The sequence below is a fragment of the Dicentrarchus labrax genome, unplaced genomic scaffold, assembly GCF_905237075.1.
Source record: "Dicentrarchus labrax unplaced genomic scaffold, dlabrax2021, whole genome shotgun sequence".
Classification (NCBI taxonomy): domain Eukaryota; kingdom Metazoa; phylum Chordata; class Actinopteri; family Moronidae; genus Dicentrarchus; species Dicentrarchus labrax.
Window position 1 is genome coordinate 16,364,277 of NW_026136703.1, and position 26,033 is coordinate 16,390,309.

General features: G+C 41.4%; 1 protein-coding gene across 2 annotated transcripts in view; it reads right to left on the reverse strand.

Annotated features, from left to right (window-relative positions):
* Positions 1-355: 355 nt before the first annotated feature.
* The window catches only part of cdin1 (CDAN1 interacting nuclease 1), a 53,596-nt gene continuing 27,918 nt past the window's right edge, over positions 356-26,033 (reverse strand). For both annotated transcript variants that reach the window (XM_051387489.1, XM_051387498.1), the window contains one exon: positions 356-1,429. In XM_051387489.1, the coding sequence (XP_051243449.1) occupies positions 1,273-1,429 (157 nt within the window). In that variant the 3' untranslated portion in view covers positions 356-1,272. The remainder of the gene's footprint in view (positions 1,430-26,033) is intronic.

The window sequence follows — 26,033 nt, forward strand, 5'->3', positions numbered from 1 at the left end:
AATAATAAACACATTTATAAAATCGCACTGTACAGTAACATCACAGGGTAAAATGTGGCATAGAACATGACAAGGACTGAACGTTTCTTTTTACAATCTTCCAGTGCACTCTTTGAGGCGACATACAAACCTTATTCATTAGCATTTTATTTGACTGTGACCCCAGCTCTTTGGCTCAAATATAGATATTCAGTACAGACGTTAGGCTAATAAATACCCTTGTGAACTATGATCACTGCTAAAACGATAAGTCGCAGTTAATAGAGAGAATTGATAGTTTTGTAAAATTGGGATTGGCACTTTTTGTGATTTTCTGTTGTTTTGTATTTTGAAGAATTAAAACATATTCAGTTAATCAAATTGAACACTTTAATCAAGACAATAAGTATAAGGAGAAAACCAGAAATATGTTGTGATATTCTTACTGCATTAGCACATCAGGTTAATGGGAGCCTTGTGAGAAACTGGATCCAAAATGTGAAGATTTATAATGAATTTATTATAGTTAATTAAGATAATTCACACTATAGAAGCAGACACAATGTGTTGATAATAATTCTGTGATGGAATTTAGTTGCGGTTTGAACCCTTGCTTCAACCCACTGTGGTCAAAAAAATAAGAAATAGAAAAAGTGAAAAAAGGTCACAATGAGACCAGCTTTAATCAGAAATGATCCTGTTTACCCGCTTGGAGAGTGACTGAGAGGGCACTGAGTGACGCAGGTGAGAGCCAGGCGTCCACCCAGCCCCCAGACTGCACCTCTCTTATCTGCCGATGGAGCAGAGGAGGAAGGAGTGACAAAGGCCAGGGCTTTGGGTGTGATAAGGAAGGGCCATATGTCCTGCTTTGGCCCTAGCTCTCACCCTGGCCGTCCGTTGCGAGAGGCCATCCAGGGGCCAGGAGCTGACCACAACCAGGAAAGCCTCCAAGACGGTGTTATCACACACAGGTATGAATTTGACCCTGTGCTGTCAGATATACAGAATGCTTGTGTGTATTTATATGTGGTAGCTTTGGGGCAGTGAAACAGAGAGGGTGGAAGAGAGGGAGAGACAGACAGAGACAAAGGGTCAGGTGGAGTTCAGGGCAGATTTTTTGCCAGAAGTCTCACACTGCAGGAAAGCCAAATTGCTTCCGGATCTAGGTATCCACCCTTGTTTCTACCCTTCCCGCCTCCTCGTCTTCCGCTCTCTTTCCTTCCATTCATCCTTCCATCTTAAGTTTTTTTTTGTTTTTTTGCTCCACTCCTCATCTTTCATCACTCTTTGTCTTTATTCTGGCTCTTGTGGCAGTCGGTCCTGCTGGGCAGCATGGCACAGGGTGACAATGTCTGTAGGGAAGCAGTCTTTGAGCAGGATGCCTCTGTCTCTCTGGCAGTCCAGCTCTCCTATGAAACCATACCAGTAGATCACAAGGCCTGGACCAAACCTGTGGTGCGAAACAAAAGAAACAAAGACGGTCTTTTGTCAGTACATCACTGCTGTCATCTCGGAGAGTTCTGAAGTGGCTATGAATGAATTCTACCATTGCTTTTATATTCATATCTGCCAAATGCTTACAGCTGTTGACTTTGGATTTGGGAGGCATAACAAAAAAATCTGGAATAAGCAAGTAAAGAGATAGAAAGATGGGACACCAGTGAGATTGATCTATAAGAGATAAGGTCGCTTAGGTATTTTTTCTTTGATCACATTCCAGGAAACTCAAGTTGAATCAAACAAAAAAGCCGCCAGGAAGATTAAAATCTCTCTGACAGGGTGATACACACTTGATCACATTACAATGGCAGTGAAATAACAATAATCTGTTAAATAACAAAGCTCTACACACCAAGGCCTCCGCATCCTGTCATCGGAAGCCTTTGGCACATAGCAGAGCACACAGAGTTCAACACAAAGTCTGAGACTTAAACACACTGCATCTGGTGGTTAATGTTAGCCAATCCAACAGTGTCCAGCTGTTTCATTCACATTCACTTTGAAAGCCAGAGCAACTTTGCCTTAGTTGGCGAGCACTGCAGTTACTAAAAGCTATAAATAATGACTTGCCAAGCAACTGAGAAGTCCAGACTATTTAAACATAAGGTGTTTTTTCTCCTTACCTCTATCTTTTTTTTTCTCTTCCCTCTCATCCTTTTGTTGCTATTGTGTCTTATAGACACTGTAGCTACTGTACACCTGAAGGTCTGCTGAAAGGTGCAGAAACAATTAAAATGGAGGAGTTCTTTGCAGGGAATGTGCAACGTTATTTCACTACTTCTCCTCACAAAAGGCAATAAATCATCTTTCAAGCTATTTATTATGCCCCAAAGAGCCACCAGTGGCCCCTCTCTGCCTCATATAGATCATACCTATTCTTTGAACATTAGCTGCCATGCATAAAGACATGTCACAGTTGAACTCTGAACGGAGAGCACCTCAGCCCCCACATGCAAGACCAGATTCAAGGGGTTGACAGTGCTCCGGTCCCAGACACTCTATCCTCAGACAGTTAACAATGTTGTGGGGCCTCTGGAGACCTAGACAGGAAGCTAGCCAAAGGGCCACGGAGAGCAACAGAAGTTCAGCTCCAAGGTAAAGTGCATAAAACCTTGAACCTGTGATCAATCATTTCATATTAAAATACGAACTCAAACACCCTATGGTGTTATTTTAATAATAAGAATGGGAATCTTAACTCTTTTGTATGGTTATAATTTATGAGCATATTATGAATACCTAGATGGTTGACCTTACAACTTCAACAAGGTATTTTAACCACATAAATTATAAATGCAAGTTCACAGCTATATGCGTATTGCACTGTGTTGACTGGGCCTTGAGGCAGTGCATGTTCTACATACACTACCTGTATGGAGACACATGCATGGAATAATATGTGACTGTACACCCCTCCCTCCAAGAGGCCCTTGCAGCGGTACATGCTTCTGCACCCCATCCCCGCATTCTACGTTTTACAGTGTGTGATTTACGGTGCTGTATCTATGAGCAAACAGGCCAAAGCTAACAGCCCTGGAGAAAGCCCACAGATGCACACTGAAAGTTCACCACAATGTCACACACATAGCTCAGCCTCTCAACACTGCACAAAGCTCAAGCCCCCAAACTCTCATCGTTTCCATGGTCCGCCGCTGCACATGGCCGCCAACTCTTAATATGGAAATGTTATGGAAACAAAACCTAAACATTTACATTAGATGACTTTGGAAATGGGGTTATGCTCTTCTTTTTATTCAGCCGCTGTGCTGTATGCATTTCCTGTGCTCTGGATGGGGAGGTGAGACTGAAAAGGGGAGAAAAAGGGAGACCAGTCTGCTCAGAGTGGAGAGAGGCAACCTTCTGAAAAGGTTAAAACTGTACATCAACAGATAAGGCAGCGGTGTACGATACATCATGTCCCGGGTCTGTCAGGGGAGGCCGAGCACAAATTGAAACAAGCAAAATTATAAACACAGGGGAGCCATGTCACCAAGGCCTTTCCATACCGTAAAGAAAATAAATGGACTTTGAATCCCACTCAGAATTAATACAAGTCAATACTACAGGGACCTTGAGGTAAAAACCTGAGACTGGGAATACAAACAATAACAGTGAGGGGGAAGGGAACGGTCAGGGGGCCAAGACTGAGCCTGATGGCTACAGTATGAGATTCCTAAGAAAAAGTTCCAAGCAGCTTCCAGACACCGTAAAGAGCAATTATAAACATTCAGTATATGACCCCCATACTACTATACAATACTTCTGAAGTTTGTGTGTTTTAATTCCTGTGGAAGTGAATGAAAGTTCAGTTTGAATTTGTTGGCAAATTATGGTTTATTATGTGGGCTGCCTCATTTTAACCTGGTGTGTGCTTATTACACACACACCACCTCTAACTCAGAGTCAGCCATCTTCCAATAAACACCTAACTATGTAACGAGTTGGTGAAATTGTTTGTGAAATGTAGCTAATTTCAGCGAGGGGCCCACTTGACGAGCCTGGGCGTGGATTGCGGCTGCCAGCCACGCTTTCGTTAGTGTTAATGAGCGGGTGGTGGTCGCATTTAAAGCAGGTGCCAAGCAGCTTACTACGGCAGCTTAATGAGAGCAAAGACACTCAGGAACAAAAACCCCTCGAATGGAGGAGAGGGAGTGTTATTAGTGTCTGCCTACACACACACACACACACACACACACACACACACACACACACACACACACACACACACACACACACACACACACACACACACACACACACAGCGAGTCAATGCAGGCGAGCCACACACAGATCTGAGCACTGAATAAAATCTCATCTTAAATGCACAACCCACACACACACACACACACACAAACACACACACACACAAACACACACACACACACACACACACACACACACACACACACACACACACACACACACACACACACACACACACACACACACACACACACACACACACACACACACACACACACACACACACACACACACACACACACACACACACACACACAGCAATAGTAAAAATATGAACTGTAAAAGCTAAAAAAAAAAACCACAATAAAATACAAACTGTACCTTTCAAAGAATGTGCAAACTTGCTTTCTTGATGTTATTTATGCCCTTCTCATTTTCTGAGAAGTCTGAGGTTACTGAAGGTCAGACAGCACGCTCCCCCTTTACCCAACACACAGATCAAGGCTAATTTGATCTGCCACATTTGGTGAGAAAAAGCTTAACTAAAACTGGGGGCTGCCAAAACACATTACACGACATGATGAATTATCAATAAAATCAAGATGAATTTACGCTTGACTTTAAAACACCATCACTTTATTTTACATACCCCGCAGATCCATTTTAAACAAACGCCCCGGCAATAATTTAGACAGCATAAGCCTCTACCTGAGGGTGAACTCTGTGTCTCTGAGGTCTCCCCACAAAGACCTCTTTGTTTTCAGCATCCATACATCAGGTCACAAGGTAGGCCGACTAAAGCGCTGCCAAACATTAGCTTTAGACGGTCTTTTCTCTGCTCCCTGAAATGCAGGTATGGTCTGTGTTGGAGACAGAACTATGTACATAGCAAAACACAGAGATAAAATGTGTGTATTAGTGACAAATGGCTTGTTCTTTCATGGTCAGTCCATGCTACAGGCGGCTGTCTATAGGAGTTTACTTACAGGGTCAGATAATGGTTGTGTGATGTGTTTGTATGTGTGGAGTTTTAGAAGGGGGGGGGCAGTGACCCAGAGCCTGCATGTCAGGTGATATGGCCCTGCAGCTGATCACTGTACATCCAGCTTGTGTATTTTAATGGCCTCGCAGTAGCTGTTTGTAGCAAGTCAGCCAGCCTGACAATGACGACGCCCTGATAACACAAGCTTTCGTGCACACAAATAGGATATTTAAAGGCTGGCTCTGCCCGGAGGGGGCGTCGCACAAACAGGGAGGTAAATAATCCCTTGCTACAAACTATACATCCACCTGTCCATACATAACAGGAGTTGAATGGGAGAGTTAACCTCCCACAGAGTTATTAACATGACTAGAGCTAAGAATAGAACACCTTATTTTCTCTCTCCACCACCCCTTTCGTCTTTGTGGGCAAGGAAAAGTTCAATTCTGCTCAGGTATGTAAAACACAAATACAAGGCAGCAGTGGCACACAATCGTTTGTTAAATGAGTCGGCCCAAACCTCCACAAGCATCGTAATTAAGGTGGAATAGAGGGCAATAAAAAATAAAACATCTTCCGCCAGGTGTAATTCTCTCCGACATTTTTATGTTTTCTGTCGATGGGGTATGGAAATGGAACGTGACGTGGATGCGGTTTGTCTTTGTCGCTGTTGGAGGTAGAGAGGGTGTTTTATGTGTATGTATGTTTGTGTAGTGCAGTGTTAGGTTTAACATGGAGGTGTGGAGGTGTAATGTGTGAGTATGAAGGGTGTGGGAGGTCAGGTCAAGTCAGTATGTTGTGAGCTGTATGTGGCACTAGGAGCTCTAATTTACGCTTACTGATGTGAGATACCCGAACAGAAACTGGAGGATTCCACTGCTTTATCTGGTAACCTTGGCAACCACTGTAACCTCTGAGGCAGGACATGTTCTCAGCTCTCTGACCCACCACAAAATTGGTCCACGCTCAACATCATCTACCTTTAGCTCAGGAACACTATGATACACTTAAAAATACATAATACAGCGGTAATACCATCCAAACTCATAAAAATATTATTTTTTTTAAACAAAGGTCTACCTGTCAAATAGGGCTATGAGATACTGACTAAAAGAAATAGGCAACAATGACATTTTGTTTCTGTGTACCTGTGTATCTATATAATAAAATATTTGGGAGTTGACCATTGGTGCTTTCACAAGACAATGCATTTAAATCTGTGGCTAAATAGAACAATTGTTTTACATGCACTAAAGAAGAATACACAACATTTAGTTAACAGTTAATTGAGTACACTACAGGTGACAGCAAAATCCAAAGATCAAACTATTAAGTATATTTTATTATATAAGTATTTTAATAATATAAATGAATCCAATATTTGTCAATATTATCACATTAGTTATTTGACCTTTTTCAGAATGATAAACAATACAAATGATTTATTCTTACTATTTTATTCATAAACTTTTACTCCTAACATCCTTAAGCTCCCTCCAAAACCACTGTGCTGTGGGAGTCTTTATCTCCCACCAACAAATTATCACTTTCTCTGACCCTGGTCTCCCTCACAACCTCCTATCACCTCAGTCACCTTCTCACATTAACCTAAATCTTTTCACCTCACACACACACACGCAATCTGACAGACTCTATATCAATCACCTGATTGATAACTCGGCTAACACATGATTATGTGAATGAGCACATGAGCTCATAAGCACCAGTCTTATTTTTATTTTGACAGCACAATAGCAAGACATAGAAAGCACTGCCTCGCAACGGCATTTGGTCCTGGTTAGGATCCGTTTGTACAATATCATGCTTCCCAAACATCCTCCAGCCAAAGGGAGGAGTCTTAATCAGTGTTTGGAACTCGTTAAATCCCTTAACTGAGCATGTCGCCTACCACATTAGCAACACATATCTGAGGGACAAGTGTGTGTTGTGTGTGTAATGTGTGCTGGTCCCCTCTCAGATCTACGGCGTCACGGTCGAACACGCTTTGACACACGCTGGTCTGCTTTGGATGTGGAGCGAAACCAAACAAGGTGTGGTCTGGCTTTGGCTTTGTCTGTTTAGTGTTCAGAAGTTGGTCCAAACAAGGATCGAGGACACAGCGTGCTACAAAACAACCTACCGACGACAGCTCTATGATGACACCAGAACAATCCATATTAAAGTTAGGTTGGAGTTATGGAACAACTTATACTTAAGACAAAAACTTTCCACGCACCATACCTCATCTACAAACAGTATTGTTTTTAAACTCAGCCTTTGGAATATGAACGTAATAGTAAGAATGCTCTGTGTTATTCTTTGGCTGTGTAAGGGTTAACATTCTCACGGTCAGAGCTCACCTGATTTTTTTTCTCAGATATCGACTCCCCATCCCCTATAATGACCCTCTACATCATGAAAATGGCTTGATCTCTTCAGTTATGACACACTGAGTGGGTATTCATTAACACTTGATGCAGATATTATTAAATCCTATTATGGCAATGGCTGCAAATGGTGTCTCCAATGCAAGTACTGTACTAAAATCATGAAGAGGCAATAATCTTGAGTCTGTGAGTCTGTAAATACATTTTAAATGCATGCACTGCACAGGATTGAGATGACCTTCATTATATCTGATAGGGGAAGTAAAAATAACAGAAGAAACAAGGTCTCAGAGGCCTTTACTGTTTTCAGATGAGGCTTATTAGTCTCCAAAGCCAAACACTGGCCACAGTGCTAATTTGGAGATGTGTCCAGAGAGTCCCTCTAGCCTTTGATGAGTCCCCATGTCTGTGAGTTCTGCTTGGAGACAGGAAGCTCCCCGCGGTGGCAGGCGCGCAGGCTGGGGGGCTGGGAGCCTTTGCAGACGGAGAGGACCACAGCGTCAGGGGGATACATGCTCCTTTAACCTGTTATTGTGAACTCCCAGCAGCCCTGGCCGATAATTGCCACCTGTCTCTTGGGAAACACAGTCAAAGGCAGGCAAAGGGACAGCCATTTTGTGTCTGCCGCTGCTCCTCGCCCCGCGCAGCCCTGGTCCTAGTTCTGTCCTTAACCCTGGCAGCTAATGTGTTTTCAATTTAGGATGATCCCCCACTACAGGCACGGCCCTAATCAACAACAGTTTGTACTGTAACCCTATCTGCCCTTGCGAGGGCAGCTTCAGCCTGACCGGGCGCCTGCAAACCTGGTGTGTCCAGCAGAGGAAAAGTGTTATGTGTGTATATGTATGGATGATATCATGTTTATATGTGAGGTCATAGGATGTCTGCCTGATACTGTTTGTCTTCAACATCTTGTTATACTATTGAAACAAACATATAAACATCCACACACAGGCTATGCAACAGCAGCGTCGAGCACTCTCCCACAAGCAAGTTGAACGTGATGCCGCAAGTCACTTAAACTAAACATTTAATGATAAATGGAATACAAACAATTTTCAAACATAGATTGTTTTGGGAATATCTAAAATTAATGAGGCAGAAAAATGTAATTTAATTAAGTTTAATTATGTTTAATTTTAGGTAATGTTTTAACAAAATGGCATATGCACTTTGTATATTCTATATGTCACCCCTAACTCTTTATTTTGCAAAGGAACTTGTATTTACATTCTGAAAAGGCCATACTATCCAATGGCTCAATCTCTCCTTTAGGTTCAGGAATGAGTTTTATATCTTAACTTCTGCTGCCACTTCAGTGAGGGCTGAATCAAAAGTTAGGCATGGAAAGGCAGGTGTGAATGTTTGTTGTGAAGGGCCTCCTGGCCTCTGCATCCACGAGTAGAACCCTGCCCCAAAATTAGAGTGTGGCCTCTAATGTCTCCCTGGGAGAAAAAGAGGCCTGGCTTTCGTCCAAGTCAGCACCTTTGGAAGTGCAGTCGTGTTACCACCACTAAATCAACATGTCAGCGCCCGGCCCAGTGAACTTCTTCACCCAGACTCTACCGCTTGCAGCTACCCCACACACCTAATGAATTGGTGTGAATGCCCATCTGTCTGCTAGAATGAAAAGGGAAAAGGAGATATGAGGTGAAAGAGGAAAAAATATTTCTTTCTCAGCTGTTGCATGGAACATTTGGAGTGTGTCGATATGATAATGACGCAGAAACACAGCATTAGTTACTTGAACAGAGAACTGCTGTGACAAAACAGCCGGAGCCAGGTTGAGGTACACTCGCCATCAACCTTGGCCTCTGAGTCCAAAATGGAACTGTCCCAGTTTGGGGGGTGAGTTTGGAGACGGACGCAGGCGAAGGGCTACAGAAAGCCTTACTCTGCAGTCTGTTTACATTCCTGAGGGTAATTTTAGCCCTTGGGGGGGGGAGCAGATCAGGGGGCGACATGTCGTTGGGGCTTGTCAGTGGTCGACGACCAGCCGGCGCAGTGGCGGCAGCACCTGGACATGTGGGTGGTACATAAAAACACACAGACATAGACCTCCAGCAGACTAATCACTGGAACTGCAATTGCGCTAATCAATTATTTACCAGGTTTAGTAATAATAAGAAAAAAAGAGTCAACTAGCATCTTCTACATTATATCAATGGCTACTTTGTCTGTGACTGGACAACTAAACAGAGACACAAGCTAACAAGGAGGCCTAACAGTGTGGGTGTAGTCTTTCTAACAGGCCCACCACAGAGCACCATTAGCTTTGGACAACACAGCATAACCCCAGTGTTTTCACTGATGATCTGGGGTGCAAATCTAATTTCATTGTAGTTTTTAACAATTTGCTATGCAAACAAAACAATAATCCTAGTTCCAGAGTCACTGAGGGCTTCTGTGCGCGTGTTGGGATTTGTCTTTTTATTACTTCCAGCCCAGAGCGTCCCTTCAAAGGGCAAGAAAGTAATATGTCCATTTGTGTTTGCGGTGCTTGTGTCAGTTCACGTGTAGGAGAGAAGGAGAAAGAGATAGAGAGAGAGGGAGGGAGAGAGAGACTCTGAGCTTATCGAAACTAATTAGGCGAGGGATCAGGATGGAAGTTAAATACTGGGCTACATGTAATGAAAGAAGCAGAGTGGGGGACATCTAGGGGTCAGGCCCACACCAAACAGTGGTCCTCAGGCAATCTGGTATTGATTTTCACTCGTTTGGGGATGAAGGTGGATGGGGGGAGGGAGCCATGGAGAGAGAGAGAGAGAGAGAGAGAGAGAGAGAGAGAGAGAGAGAGACGGAGAGAGGCAGTAGTGCAGTCTAAGGGTCTTGTGAGTTGTCAACTTGACAGTTTAACCCCTTTTGGAGGAGAACAAACAAACAGAGGGATCTCCTGGGCTGACAGCGTTGATCTGTCATAGCGATGACACTGCAAAGCCCCACACAATGCCCACACTGGAAAGGAGGATGGGGAGGAGAAGGAAGGAGGGAGGGGTGATACAGATATGCAGAGGCACATTCCTTAAGCCTGAGAAGATAGGACTGTGCTCTCCTTAAGATCTGGCCACCCTGATCTCTGAATATCTGCACCTTAAAAAAATAAAAGAAGAAATGTCCAATAACTAGACGACATCTCCACTGAAACTGTTGAATTCTAAAACAAATATTGACTAAATATGAGTACAGTATGTGCATGGCATTTCTTATTAATGGTTTTCTGAATGACAGAATGCACAAATATGCAAAAGAGGGTCAACCAAAAAGAGCCCATCGGTTTCATTTTGGTGTTTCCCCATGTCAAAAAGTTTTGGTGCTTCTGATAGAGCAGTATGGGTGACCATCCAGAACTGCATCGACTCAGACACACAGATGTCAGCGCTCTCCTCTTGTCACTCAATCTGTGAAGGCCGTCACCCCGAGCACCTTCCCTCTCATGTCCTTAAACACTTGAAGACCCCTTTCACTTTTCCCCTCAGAATGCCTCATCGCTTTGTCACATTGCCAAAGGGGACTCCATTAGACTGGCTATGTACAGAGCCCCCAACTCTCACTTATACTTCACACACACACACACACACACACACACACACACACACACACACACACACACACACACACACACACACACACACACACACACACACACACACACACACACACACACACACACAGAGGGAGGCTGATGCGCGCAGCTACGGCTGTCCAGATCAAATTAGAGTGGCCCCTATTGTCCCTATTACGGCCTGGGAATGCTCCATCATGACGGATGCTACGGGGTCCCTCACTTGTCAGGAGTTGTCAGACAGATAGGGAGTCTGGATACACACAGCTGACAGGTAATCTTAATGTCTTCAATTAGCCCAATTAGGCCTGTCATAAACAATTCGATAAGTGCTCGACCAACACAAACAGATAAACGCACGCACAAGCACACACAGACGTACACACTCACACACCGAGGTCTGCAGGGTATTAATGAGAAGGGTAATGGGTATATCAGCGGACGGTTGACTTGTCTTTTGTTTCAAGCAGGGGTGTGTCCCCATCCCTTGCTCTCAGCTGTGCACTGCTGGCTGCTACCTGGTCAGTTCAAATTGTACTATCTCCTTTCATTAGTGCATCGCTGGCTGAGAATCTGAAAGGCCGTGACAAAATTCATTTGAGCCGAGTGGGAGCAGATTGCCTGAAGCAGGTGCTATAAGGGAGATAAAACAAAAGCAGCACCTTTCAGAAGCTCTGTGTGTGCATGCGTATGTGTGTTTTCTGCAGGTGTCTGTGTGAGAGGCTTTTTCCCTGGTCTTCACATTCTGTTCTTTTCCTTTCTATGGTAAATAGGTAATGACACAAAAGTGCTTTTGAAAAAAACACAAAAAGAAAGAAGGCACAGGGACCAGAGAGGAGTCGGCCTAGTGCACAGTAGGAGCGTTTACAAAGCTGTGGTGAAATCTAAATATTGTTTCTAGCGTGACTAAACAGGCCAACACCTTTCTGTGCAGAGGATGTGCGATAGCTAACATTGTTTGATTTGGTCTCTCCTTTATAATATCTTATCGCAAAGCAACGGTGACACCCACACTACATCCCCTGCTTTTGTCCTCTAACCGTTTCTTTAAATCCATCTATTTGCATTCACTATCAATTTCTTTTTCTCGAGGTGCGCAGGACACGTTTCAGTAACCGTGGAGCACAAGCTAATGTTTAAAACAGAGATTCCACAGTTTGCAAACACAAGACCTGAGCAAAGTTTGCATCAATATTTGAACAAGAACTGCACATCAACACGGCCTTGATCCTATGTAAGGGGCCTTGAAATGCCCTACATTAAACAACAATGCTGACACTTTCAATGCAGCGCTTATACACTAGTTGCTGGGCATTCAAGGCAACGTTGTACAAAGACAAGAAAAAAAATGAACAAAATACAATCAACACAGAGGAATTCAGTTGAAACCAAGGCAAAATGCCAAATGGTGAAATCCCAAGGCACGTTTTCATTCAGTCAAACTGGGACGAGAGACACAAACCAACTGCTATCAGCAAGATCTGTGATGGACATCTAACTCTACTTCTGATCTTTACCTCAAGTGACGGCTGGAATGCCATCCGAGGAGAAAAAAAAAGAAAGTAAGAAAGAAAGAAAGAGAGAAGCCGTCACCGGGAAGTTGTAATAGGAAATTGCTCTTGGCAACTATTTGTTCAAGCACCAGATTTTTTTCATCTTTATGCCAACCCAGCGAGCCCCCATTGGAAAACAGGGCAGGTCCCCCTAATGAGTAATCTATTTCAAAGCAGTCGTGTCTGGGCATGACAGTTTACTGAGAGGCTTGAAGAACTGGTAATTACCAGTGTTACGGGGCAATTAATGCATATTACACTGCGGCACTCATGGCGGTGACTGTCAGCTCCCCAATAAAAATGAGCACTCTTCAGCTAAAGGGTGACATTAATTGGGCCCTTAATGACTATGCAGAGGAACCAAGCCAAATAGGAACAAAACAGGGGACTCGCTCTGACTCCAGCAGAGGGCTGGAAATTGGACTAAAAATGAGATTAATTGCTGTTTAGAAAAAAAAGAAGGGAAAAAATGTGGTGAGGGGAAGGGGGAGAAAGAGGTTGGAATTATAGGGTGCAGAGAGCAAGGGCTGCTCATACAAATGACAATTCAATTAATTATTTTATACTGTATTTTCTATACCTTAAGGAGTGCAGACGGGCCTCAGGCCCATTTCAAGGGCTTTGTCTTGATATGTTGCTCATTGCATAAACAGCTACATGTACATATCCCAAAGCACCCACACACAGCATCATAGTGCATATGCTCAATATAAGGAATACATCAAAAATCTTCATCTTCATTTAAGTGAAAATAAGCTTTTCCACATAACACGAAGAAGGCCGATATATATATGTAAATACAGCTGTGATGAATGTAAAGGATCAGGTAATTAGGTCTTCCATGTGCAATGGATAAGAATCATCTTAAGAAGCTGATATTTGAGTTTCTGGGTTACGCACTTTCCTATGAAGCCTAAGGCCTTAAGTATGTCTTTCCACTTAAAATAGTCCATAAAAAACATTAAGCAAAGCTTAAAAGTAAATCTGCCAAATTGCAGGCCTTCCACCCCCAGAAATGTTTGTTTAGAAGGAGATCAAGGATGTGGTGAAGACATGAAGTAATTCTGATTAATGTTGCTAAAGCTAGGCATGCACTGAACACCACCTGAATATGCAAGCCCCAAATCATAAAAATATCAGCATGCAAAACATGCCATCATTTGCATACATTTTTGATTTTGGATTTCCTTGCTATTTAAATATGCAGTTAGAAATAGTCCAGCACTGCCTCTTGCGCTGTCACGCTGCACACTCACACTGTCATTGGTCCTGATAGAACTCTTCCGCTTCAAAGGGAGCTTTGCAATGGAGAGGAGAATGAGCAAATATTTGAATTGCAAAAACACATCATCTTACGAGGGGGGAAAAATCCAAGACAACTTTTTAGAGTTGAAGACATCCCCTACCCCCAGCAATCTAACCCTCTGCACACAGCAGAAAAAAAGTCAACATATTCAGAGCGTAAGCACTCTACTTGCTAATTTACCATATCCAAATTTGTGTAATGGGATATGACACATTGTAGAGGGGATTGCGGAGAAAAACTTTAATTTGAGGAGAGAACCATAAAATGTTTAAGCTGCCCCTGTATTTAACTGAAATCCACCACACAAATCCAGCTTCTCAGACAACCTGACATGGGTTTGATTACAGACTGAAGTGTAATTAGCTACTTAAGTTATCCTCTGGTAGGTTGAAGTGAGCAGTACGACTACTGTAGCTAGCTATTTCAGCATAACTAAAGAGCGCTTCAGATTCTACAGGAATACCTTTACCCTCAGGGTTCTGCACAGCCAGTTTACAACCATTTACATGCAATCACTCCAGGAGAATCCCTGACAGTTTCCAACTTTTGCAGAAGTTAGTGGGATGAAAAAAAAGTGCAATAAATAGTCTTCATGACAAATCAATAATATGACTCATAGCATATTTCAAAGTATGAGCTCCCCAATTTGATGCCAGAATAAATAGAACATTTAAGCCAAAAGTTACAAGTCTAGCCACGAAGGCCATGAACAACATTAACAGCAATAAATACCCATCTTCAGACATCTGAAAAAATACCTCTGCAAAGGGGGAAAACTGTGTTTATGATTGTAAATTTATTTACCACAGGCTGAGAACTACCTTGAATTTAAGTCTGGGAAAATGTGAGTGTCTCAAACACATACTCAGAAAATGTCTGGGACACGTGGAGGATTACTGAGAGTTGCAAAATAAACTGTGGAAAGACAGGCAATCAGCTACTGGTGGAAAAATATCAATGTTACATTTATTTAGCATTTAAATCCAAGGCTATAAATGTTAGACAAATAGTTTGTGGATTCTGTATAATAATTAGAGGATCAAATTAAGTTTACACTGTTACCTTAATCTAAAATATATCAAAACATCATTCTTAAATATGAGTAAACCTGTAATCACAGTCTTAAAATGCTTAATTCGTGTCATCTCTTAACACACAGTTAGCATTATCCAATTCTCCTCAATATGTCCACCTCCCACCAGTCCAACCCTCCTGTGGCCTCTACTTCTTGTGACTCGCCTACGTGTAGACAACTTGGAGACAGGTCTGAGCAGAAATCAAACCTGAATGATGGATAGCTTTACTGCACAATGACCTCTGTCACTAGGTTCTTGCCCTAAATCAATGTGGCGATAAGGGCCCTGCGCCAGTGCTCACCTTGGTATGTTCACCAGCAGACCTTATCTATGGCAGGAGGAAGTGTGAGTAATAACTAAAGACAAGCCACGACAAAACCACTAACCCCACCTTGTCAAACATAATTTACAATGTATATCCCTCTACCCCCACTGCTGCTGTTAAAACAGTAATTATGAGAACCAAAGAGATTTGAGACTGTGTGTTTGGAAGATTACGCTGTTGTAGGACGGTGGGAAAGCTTTGCACATATCTTTGGTCTAAGTTGGATTCATATTTTAATAAGGAAACTGAGATGGATTGTAGACTCAGGACTTACATACCTTACTCTTTATATACCGGCATGCCCAGACACATTCATTCACAAAATTATGAATAGGATCCTTAAATTTCACCATGGTCAGGTCTGTGTTTCAGTGATGCATACAGGGAGAGGTTGGAGGTTGAAGTTGAGAGGAGGGCTGACAGGAAGTAGAAGCAAAGACTTTATGAAGATTACAGCATTGAGAACTCTAAGACCTTTCAGTAGTTTTTCATTTGAGTGTGTGTGTGTGTGTGTGTGTGACATAGAGAGAGACACAGAGAGCAGAACGAGAGAGCAAGCGTGCCTGCAGGCATCAAAACGGAGAGAGAGACCAAACATGACATCAAATGTTGCAATTAGCTGACCCCTTTCTCATAGAGTCACAGTTTGAAAAACTCTGCCTTAAAAACCCTGATTAAAATATGCTTGCTTTCTCATTCAAAATGACATTTGACAAGGTTAGTAATATTTCAACTAACTGCAAAAACATTCTTGTGGCTGTAATCCTTTTTTTCCATCACTTTGCAGGGGCGCAGGTAACCTCGCAGCGAGTTTCCCATGAACTCAGCACTACAATTTGAAAACAAAATGGCAGAAAAAAAAAGAGAGAGTAGTTCAAAGTTTCATTTGAGCGTGTTTTGTTTCACCCGGGCAGCTGAAGCTAAAAGTTTTGCTATCATTATTCAGAGAATTTATCCCCTCTCTAATTCAAACCACAATGAATACTTAAAACAGAGCCAGTAGTCTTTTTACAAACTGCGAGCTCCATCCTTAGCAGGGACTCAGGGGGGCTGAGGACTGTCAGCAGCTCCGGGGATAGAGTTCCTCAAAATGTTAAACCCCCTCATCACCAAATTAGGAGAGGTGTAGTCCGATGGCCTCTTCAATGGAAAAGTAATTTAAAAAGGAAAGTAAGATGCATTGTTTTTTTGCACGGGCATATTCCAGTCACAACTTGGTTTTGAAATTGACATTGAGCCCAAGTAAAACAAAATAAAAAAAAGGGCTTCAAAGAGTCATCAAACTTAAATAAACAAAATGTAAATGGTGTCTGAGACAGTCTTTGTCAGTGTGCATTCCTGACAAAACAAGCTGAAGTGAGCAATGAATAAGGGGAAGGGATCAGAACTGGTCAGGCCAAAACTCTGTCTAAAGTTAATAGTTTTCACATCCATTCCAGTCGCAGGAGAAGAGAATGTGACGTGTCGGGCCGGACAGTGAGCCAGCCCAGGCTTAGCTGCAGCTGTGCGCAAATTGAAGTGGCACTTTCTATCAGAGGCCTTTCGCCAGACAGCTCTATTTTGCCCTTTCACTTGTAACCTCCATGACACTGAGATGCCTATTACAAAAAATAAGAGTGGTCATTTTAAAACACACAGCCGTCATTGAAGAGACAGATTCCGGGTTTAACATGGGGGAAGATTCATGGTGCGAATGTGCCAGCTGATGGAGATATCACTCAAAATGAGAAATAGATTTCTCCGACATCTCTGTGGCGGCCATACAAAGGGGGCGGCTCAAAGCTCCAAACTCTGCGCAGAGTTTATATTTCACTTGTTCAGAAATGTATGCCTCTGTTATCTTACATCAGTCCGAAGGGAAAGGATTGGGTATCGCCTGTTTCAACTTCCCGCCTATGATGAAACGTTACATCGACGGCAGACAGAGATGGAATTTGGATCATATCATTAAACTGTTAACTCCTTAAACCCTTGTCACAAAGGTTTGGTTTATGGTGCTCATTTAAAATACATAATAGAGAAAAAAAAACATATTAGCATTATTAACACAAGAGAGTGGAAAGAATATATTAGCAGTCATATTGAGTGCACATTTATTCTTAAGAAGTTTTAATAGGGTTCAGTGGCCAAATGCATTTTTTTTCTAATCATTTACAGACCTGACAGAGCTTGCGAAGACAAATCTGTTGACCTGATAGATCTTGTACATTAACCCCTAGAATTGATGAGCAAAATCAGAAGGTCAGCACTTGGACACAGGCTCCTCATGTGTCTTTGATTACACACTCCCACTAAGGGATAGGCAGGCAGAGATGTTTAAGCTATCAGGCAATCAGACCGCCGCGAGACGTGAAACTCAAACCAGAGACGGGAGAGGAGGAGGGCTGCCTGGGAACAAAGATTGGGGAAGAGGGTCCTGACGAAGCTCTTTAACAAATGCCAGGCCGGTGAGGAAAGACTCAGATGTGCTTGTATCTCTTTCAGCGTTTCTGGCAACAACGCAATGAAGTGAATTAATACTGAAATATGAAGCAAAGTTCACAAAAACAAATGCCTCTTCATCTGGTATTTAAATTCGGTTATTTATGGTAAATCAATCAAAATGACTGCCATGAGATACAATCCGATATAGGTCTTACATAGCGAAACAAACAATTCAAACCATAAACCAATGGTATCAATGCAAAGGATGAGGTCAGGCGGTGAATGGAAAAAAATTTAAAATCCTTAATGTAGAAACTAAATGTAGAATGATGGGCGAAAATTCAGAACAGCATTTCTGCTTTTGATGTCATTCATTGTGGAACGGATTCAGAAGCTGATTTGTATTTTTTGCTATGCAGGTTTCTACAGATATGTTTAAAATCTTTCTGTTATTCTAGAAAATAATGACATTTTATTTACTGCATTAGTCCAAGAAGAGGAAAAGCTTGCCCTCTGTAGTTAGAATATCAAAAGCTTTGTTATGGGTATAAATCACCAAAAGCTTTTTATCAGATCTTTCTGCAGTCAATACACACAGAGGTCAAACTCAATACAGTACCATCAACGCAAGTGTATACACATGTACTGTATGTGTGTTTCTCTCTTACATATGGGATTACATTTTTGCTAGTAATATATTTGTTCTAGATTACCATTGTTTACATGTAAATTCATTCAGCGCTTGTTGGGAATTACAAGACTAAAAAAAAGTGTGATGGAAAAAAAAAAAGAAAGAAAATAAGGATGGGTGGTAAAAACAACAAACAAGGTTATGTGAGGGACAGTGGGCCTATAAAAAGAAGCCTACTGTCTAGATTATCTATAAGGAACCACTTATCACAAGCGACCAGCTCCACACAGTGAGTGATGGGCCTCCACAGACCATGAGTACCAGCACATTATCTGGTACACACAGAGCTGCTCTTTAAACACAAAGGCAGAAATATGAAGCATTGTTTCCTTGGCTGTCATTTGGTAAGAAATATTCTATCTATTCTTGGTCTGAAATAGAACGAGTGTTTACTGTTTTTGTGCTCAAAAATACACAGGACAATGCTGACTAATATATAAATTAAAGCAGAGACAGGTTGACTGAACCAAACCATTAATTTGCAGCATGACCTCTGATAGCTCTTGATAACGGTTCAATTAAATCTTGACGTATACTATTGAAAATGAGCACAAGTAACCTATACCATACATGCAGCAATGCTACTCACAGTGAGACAACTCAACCCTAAAAAAAAAAAAAAAATTCAAAGAAATCGTAATCCCCCAAAAAGCTGTTAAACAGTTGCAATGTCATGAAATCACATGTCCATAACTAAAATATGCATTTCTCTATCTATGTGAACCATGAAAGACTAAAAGCCTCTATACCAAATGCCATTCCTTAAAAAAAAATAATGTCAACACCATGTTGGTTGATAGAAGAACAAAAGACCAGATTGTTTTAATTTAATTTGGAATTTTTCACTAGTAAAGAAAATGTCTTTTGTTTTTTTCAGTGCTTTTTTTGGTCTCATTCATTTCATTTCCTGAGAGGCCACAGGACTCATAGTCCAGTGCTCTCCTTAGGCCTAGGGAGGAAACTGGAGGAATCAACTGATGACTCCTGGCTTCCATCATCCTCCTCTATGGAGAGGTTAAGACACAATTAAGCCTTTTAGTTGGCCAGTTTTAAGACGCTTTTGAAGCAGCTGTGGAGGTGCATGTAATAAAATACTTAAAAGGCCTCGTGAACCGAAGGTCCTTGAAAAAAGCATTATATATTTGTGGTATGGCTTTATGTCTACTGAGCTTAAATGTGTGTATATGTGGAGAAAATGTGTTCATAAAAATCCTCTTAAACTACCTTAAGCCTTTACGATAGCTCCAGTAAAATACAAGAGCACAACCTTTGTATGATAACAGACATCCCTATAATCAGCTTACTATTTCTCGTTATCTTTCTGTTACTTTCTACAGATGTGAAGATATCAGCAGCAGCAATAAGGGTGAACACAGGCCTTTGTGTGTTGCAAAGCAAGCACCGTTGTGCAACATCTATTAAGCGATCTCAGTGTCAAGAGAACATCACTACAGGTTTTACATCACATTGAGTGTAATGTGGAAATGAATGTCTTTTATGGGTCAGGCAGCCATTGAAATTCTCCTGTTAGACTGAGTTTTATAAAGAGCCATTCTAATCCTTTCCCACTACTCTCTGTGCTTTTAACAAATGTTGCTGACTTCTTCCTGGAATGAAACCCAGAAGGTCACTGTAGAGAAAGAAAAAAAGGCAGGAGGGGGAAATGAGGGGAAAGAACTGTGTCTGTAAGTCTGATGGCATACATCGTGAAAGCTGACAAAAAATGTACGTTAATCTTTTAAAAAGTTCCATGGCAAAACAGGAATTCTCGGAGTAGACATGCTTGCACCTTATTTTACCCGAGGCTTTCTTCTCCATCTCACAGTGTCACAGGCAAGCAGAAAGACAGGAGGAGGGATATGTATCGCTGGGGTGCCGCTTTCTGTCCCGCTCCTCGTTTATACACACAGCGGCCGTGTCAAAGCTGCTCTCACACTCAATGGTAAATGACAAATTTGGATAATGCACACATACAACCCTACAAAAATAAATAGGAGACATGGAGGCTTAACCAGAGCTAAATCCTGAGGCTGCTGGAGACCTGAGAGTGCGGATTACACCCCAGACGCCTTAAACAATGCACCCAAATGTGCATCCTTAAAAGCATGAAAACCTTGAAGCATCAGAGCCGACTTGTCATTTGCCATTAATATTCCAAGTTTCTTGGGCTTTGGGGGCCAGCATTGCACTTCTGTGTGCTGATGTGCCCTAAAACAAACACTTGCAAAGCCCTAAAGGAACCACCATTGTGGATAGCTATTTTTCTAGCTGTGGAATATTCTACGAGAGGATGTCATAACAAAGGAAACAATAAAAGAGGCCACGTTCCTGCACTGCATGGGGTATACATAACTATAAATAGGAGGAAGGCAATGTCAGAGGCGCTTACGTTTACCAGGAAAACTGATATTTGTGCTTTCAAATAACAGAGGAAATTAAGCTCTAACTAGAATTTTCCATGCATATTAGGTAAACAAAAACTCCACAACCTTAACACCATGTAACCCTGAAAAGCTACCTCATCAACATCACAATAGAAAGGCTTATATAAGAGACTAAACACATTGCTGGTAGGTGAAGTAATGGAGCTACTCACATATTGGAACACTATAATTCTAGTGAAAATCAGTTATTCTTTAAAGGCCACTATGGCAGCAGAGATTTTCCTATTTTCCCGTTTCTTTGTTGTGCACATCTCTGACATGAAAGTGGGGTAAAGTATGGCAGGGCACAGGTCTTGGAGGTGTTGCGTTGTCACCCCAGAAGCGCCAGTACCTGTCCTCGGGGATGGCTCTGTAATGTCCAGCCTCATTGGATCAGCAGCAGCCACGACCTGTGGGCGCCCTCTCTCAGGTGACATCCCCTATCTGCTCTGGCTCTATGATGTCTCTGCTGCTACTGCTGAGGCTTTTACTGCATACTCGTATACTACTATTGGATTAAACAGGACCATATAACCTGGCAATTTGCAAGCAAACACATATTAGGTACGCACATGCAAGCATTTCTGAATATGAGCAAATGCCTTTATTCTTATTTCAGTTATTTCAACATATTTCATATGTTTAAAAGCAAACTATATGGACATCTAAGGATCGAGGCATAAAACCTTGTTTAAAGATACAGGTATAATCTGCTGAATTCAATAAGGGTTGCCTACAACATATCGTGTCATTACACTCCACTTATTACGCATTCCCGTCGTTACTGCTTTGGAAAGTTCAACAAAAAATGATGGACATGTCCATTAAAAAAGGAAGGCAATGTACAATATCTTGAATCAAAAAATTAATTTCATGTCGCAAATGGATTGACGGTTCTGAGAATATAACAGAATTACCATGCAATTTCAGCTGTAAAATCTACAGCATACAGTTCCAGATATAATTGGAAAAAGTTCACAAAGACCTCAAGATGTCTAATTGCAGCTGTGTCAACTAATATAAAACATCACATAAATCAGATTTGTGTCTATTCATTAGCCAATGTGTCAGCGAGCAGATTAGTGATGTTGTAGGAACAGTCTGGTGAGAGCCTTCAGAGTTATGACTTCCTCATTAATTGTAGTTTTGCTTCCATTATGTGCATCAAAAAAGTGATACAACAAAGGACAAGCACTAATCTCATTTGCGCAAAACACATTTGAATGGAAATCGATATGTACTTTTGTTGCATGAATATTTTTTGCTGGTAATTATGGGAGGACATAAATTATCCGCATTACATCAGGCCTTGACTTTCATAATTAGTAAAACAAAAGAGCCAGATGGAACATAATGCATGTGCGTGCATTCAAGTCCCAACAAATTTCCAAGTGGTCAAGCCAGATGATGTATAATAGCAAACCCAAAAGTCTTAACCCCCATTTCATATGAGGGAGAAATGAGGCATACTGTCCCATTATATTGCTATAAATCATTTTTTTGTGGACGGCTGACAGCTTTTTATCAGATCTAACCTTTTCAAGCCTCCATTAAGAGAGCTAACATTTTCAACTCTGACACATTTGCAGTTTACGAATCTCACAGCTGATTTACTTTGGGAGGGGGCACGCTGGCGTCTACGCTCATTTCCACACAGGCTGTCCATTGTGTTGGATTGGGTGGAATGGGGGAGGGAAAATAGGAAACAGCAAAAAGAAGAACGGACTCTGAATCTATTTCTTCAACTCTAGATTTTCTTTTTTAATCTGTTTATACCACAGTGCAAAGTAGTTTTGTTGCTGAAAAGCTATTTTGTGGTAAACAGTATATTCTGATTTAGACTATTGATTCTTTCATGGTACAGAACTGCTGTATGGAGGGCAATTAAGAGCCACAAAGATCCCTCATAATCTGACAAACTAATAATGAGTGGACTCTCTCAGAAAAGAGATGCAGTGAGACTATGAAATGAGCAAAGACTAGACAAATAAAAAAATAAATGATAAGCATTATATCAATTTAAGAGGTACCCTTGTAGCCATTTTTGTCAGATGTTTCTTTGTAACTGTGCTTTGATGTGGTGTTAATGTTTTGACTGATTTTTGTTTAGTATTTTTTGGACAAACACGTCCAACGTGTGATACACGTTCTCCTGACAATGAGGACCAATCATTTATCTATAGATCCATCTATTTATCCATCCATCAAGTATCAAAACTTCCCTAGTGTCTTTTGTCCTTCATTCCAGATACACTGCTTTTACAAAAGGACTCCACAGACTGACAACAACATATTAAGTAAAAAAAAAACTCACAGGGACCACAACAGTAACATGGATATAATTTGCAATAAGCAATTACAAAAACACAAATACACAAACACACATGTGCACAAATATGCAGGACAAGTCAGCAAATAATTGTTGTTATCTGAATGTGTTCTGAATTATGTATTTGATAAGATAAACTAATCAGACATGCACAAGGGCAGAACTTTAGTTGCTGCTGAGAGAATTATGGAAGGAACTTTGCCAACCATAATTGATTTAAGTACACCATAATCAAGGAGGGGCAGTTAAGGTGGCAAAACACAAGGGTCCATATTTCATTACATGCTGTGTTTAACCTTACCCACTTCTCCTAAAACACACAAGAGGCTCATTATGTGTTTAATATTCACCAGCAGGTGAATAATTTTTATGCAACTCTGATAGTTGGGCGAGATGGATAACTCAATTATCTGAACATCCGTCAGAGCAGAGGGCTCGCTGGCTCTGGAACGCCACCAGCTAAGATTGATGGCTGGAAGACACCAATAGCTGCTGCTTTGCCATCTCATCCAGGCACTGGGCCTGAACACCCCGTTTGATTCTGCAGGAGACCGTTTTTCTCTCCATTTTTTCCCCCCTTTTATCTTTTTTCTTTGGAGCATTGTAGGTGAAGCGTCATTACCCCTCACTCCACTGAAGAGGGGTTCATTATGGGGTTAGTGTGTTGGCAAGACTATTGTTTGGATGATAAATGCAGTTGGTGAGGGCTTTAGAGGGAAAATTAGTTATGTTTTTTCTTTCCGTCTACAAAAACATGTCCCCATAGCTCACTCTGCAATGCTTGAGGGCAAACCAAGAACAATTAACACAAGCAATGGGTGTAGCAGCTCAGTTAAAGCAAAGACGGATGAAAAATAAGCAAATCACTGGAAATGTCAATCAGGGGCAATGAAGTAATTACAAACACTGCAGTGCCATTCCAAGGGCAGTCAAAAAGAAAACCCAAAGGTTTAGAGTTTGAGTTCGAGAAATGAAGGAATGGACAAACACCCTAAACATCAACCCTTCCAGGCTCGTCTCATGAACCGAATGCAACTAATGAGAAGTGAAAGGAGGATGATGTCACCCCATCACTCTCTTGTCCCCCATTTCTCTATTGCTTTATGTTTTTGCGACTACAAAGTGCTGACCCAAAATTCACTGCCTTTCACTTTACAAACTCAAACAAACATGCACATGGGCACACGCACCCAGACGGTAATGCATGAGGTCTAACAATAAGAGAAAGATGAGGCACATTTTCAAATGTCAGCAGTAAATGTCAATTAAAAATTACAAGGGTGCTGGAAAAGGTAGGGTCTAAAGGGACTGACATTTTTTCTTTTTTGACACAACAATGTTTATCTGACCAGGGCTGCTGGCTGACATGACAGGATCTACTTTGTCAGTTCCTTAATACGCACAGACAAGGCCACCCCAGTGAATATCAATGAAAGACACCCGTGGGCAAATATGTAAGGCTCAGACTAACCCTAACCGTCCAATCAGCCTGTTAGTATTCTGATATTTTGACCTACTGTAAACCAGTGCCACGAGTACCAAAGAGGAAGACCAAAGACAGATTAATGCCACTTTCTTCAATCCAAACAAAGAAAAAAAATTGACTTACTCAGTGAATTATTTATGGAGACATCTGATCTCCATGTCATGCTGCCTGTGGTGCTGATAAAATGAGCTGTTTTCACATCATCTAAAGTTGGACTGACTGAGACAGCAATCATGTAAATACTTTCTCATCAAACAAAGTCTAGGAATGTTCTAGACCTTAAGCAAAGCCTTTTATTGTCACCAACTATCTTAGCGACATTTAATGAGGCCTAAAAAAGATGGTAACCAGATTGTTGGGCCTTTTTAAATTCACACCTCAGTGACTTTTAGTTCCTGACGTCATCAATAGTAAAAAAAAAAAAAGAAAAAAAAGACAAAGCTTTTTCTTCTGGAAGCAGGCTATTTCCAAATAAAACCTTGTTACTCTGAGAAAATAAAACACACCATTGATTATGACCTTGACCTCATCTCCTGCATTTTAACTGCTCAGTGATATTGGATGAGTCATCTTCCTTGAAAATCAAATGATTGTTCTGCTGGCAGCTGCTGAGTGAAATCAGTAAGTCAGTCGTCTAAAGGCAGGGGGAACATTTTCTGAATATGGAAGCATCACTTTCCTTTCATTTTGCACATAAAAAAAAACTACAAGTCCTTGCATTTAAAAAAAAAAACTGTTTTAGAAGTTAGTGCTTAAAATACAGATTCAATTTACATTATTTGTTGAGAGTGAAGGGGCTATCAATAGAAATAAATGTGTACTACCAAGTTAGTTTGCATATTGTATGCTACAATTGCAAAATAAAAAATAACAAGCTATTTTGAATGGATATTGGTTATCTATATCAGGGAAAACCGAAAGTATTTTTTTTATCTAATCTCAGGCAGACAATAGAAGGACTGTTTTAGGTCAGGGAACAATGCATTAAAAAAACACACATGAAAATTAATTCATGATAAACAGCTTCTCTTTCTGTGTTGTGGTCTTTATAGATCCAGAAATCTGATCCTGATCTGAACTACTGTACATGCACCAAGAAAACAAAAACAAAGATAGAGTCTGGCTGTGCTGACCTGAGGTCTGGAACCTCCCGGCGCTCCAGCACCATGTCACAACATGTCAGCTGGACGCCATAGTTGAGGGGGGCCAGGGCTGTAGCGAGGCGAATGAAAGCAGTGTGGCCGACTTTTCAACTTGGTGACTGGAACCTTGTTGGGAGGCAGGGATGGGGAGACCGTGTGCGGGTG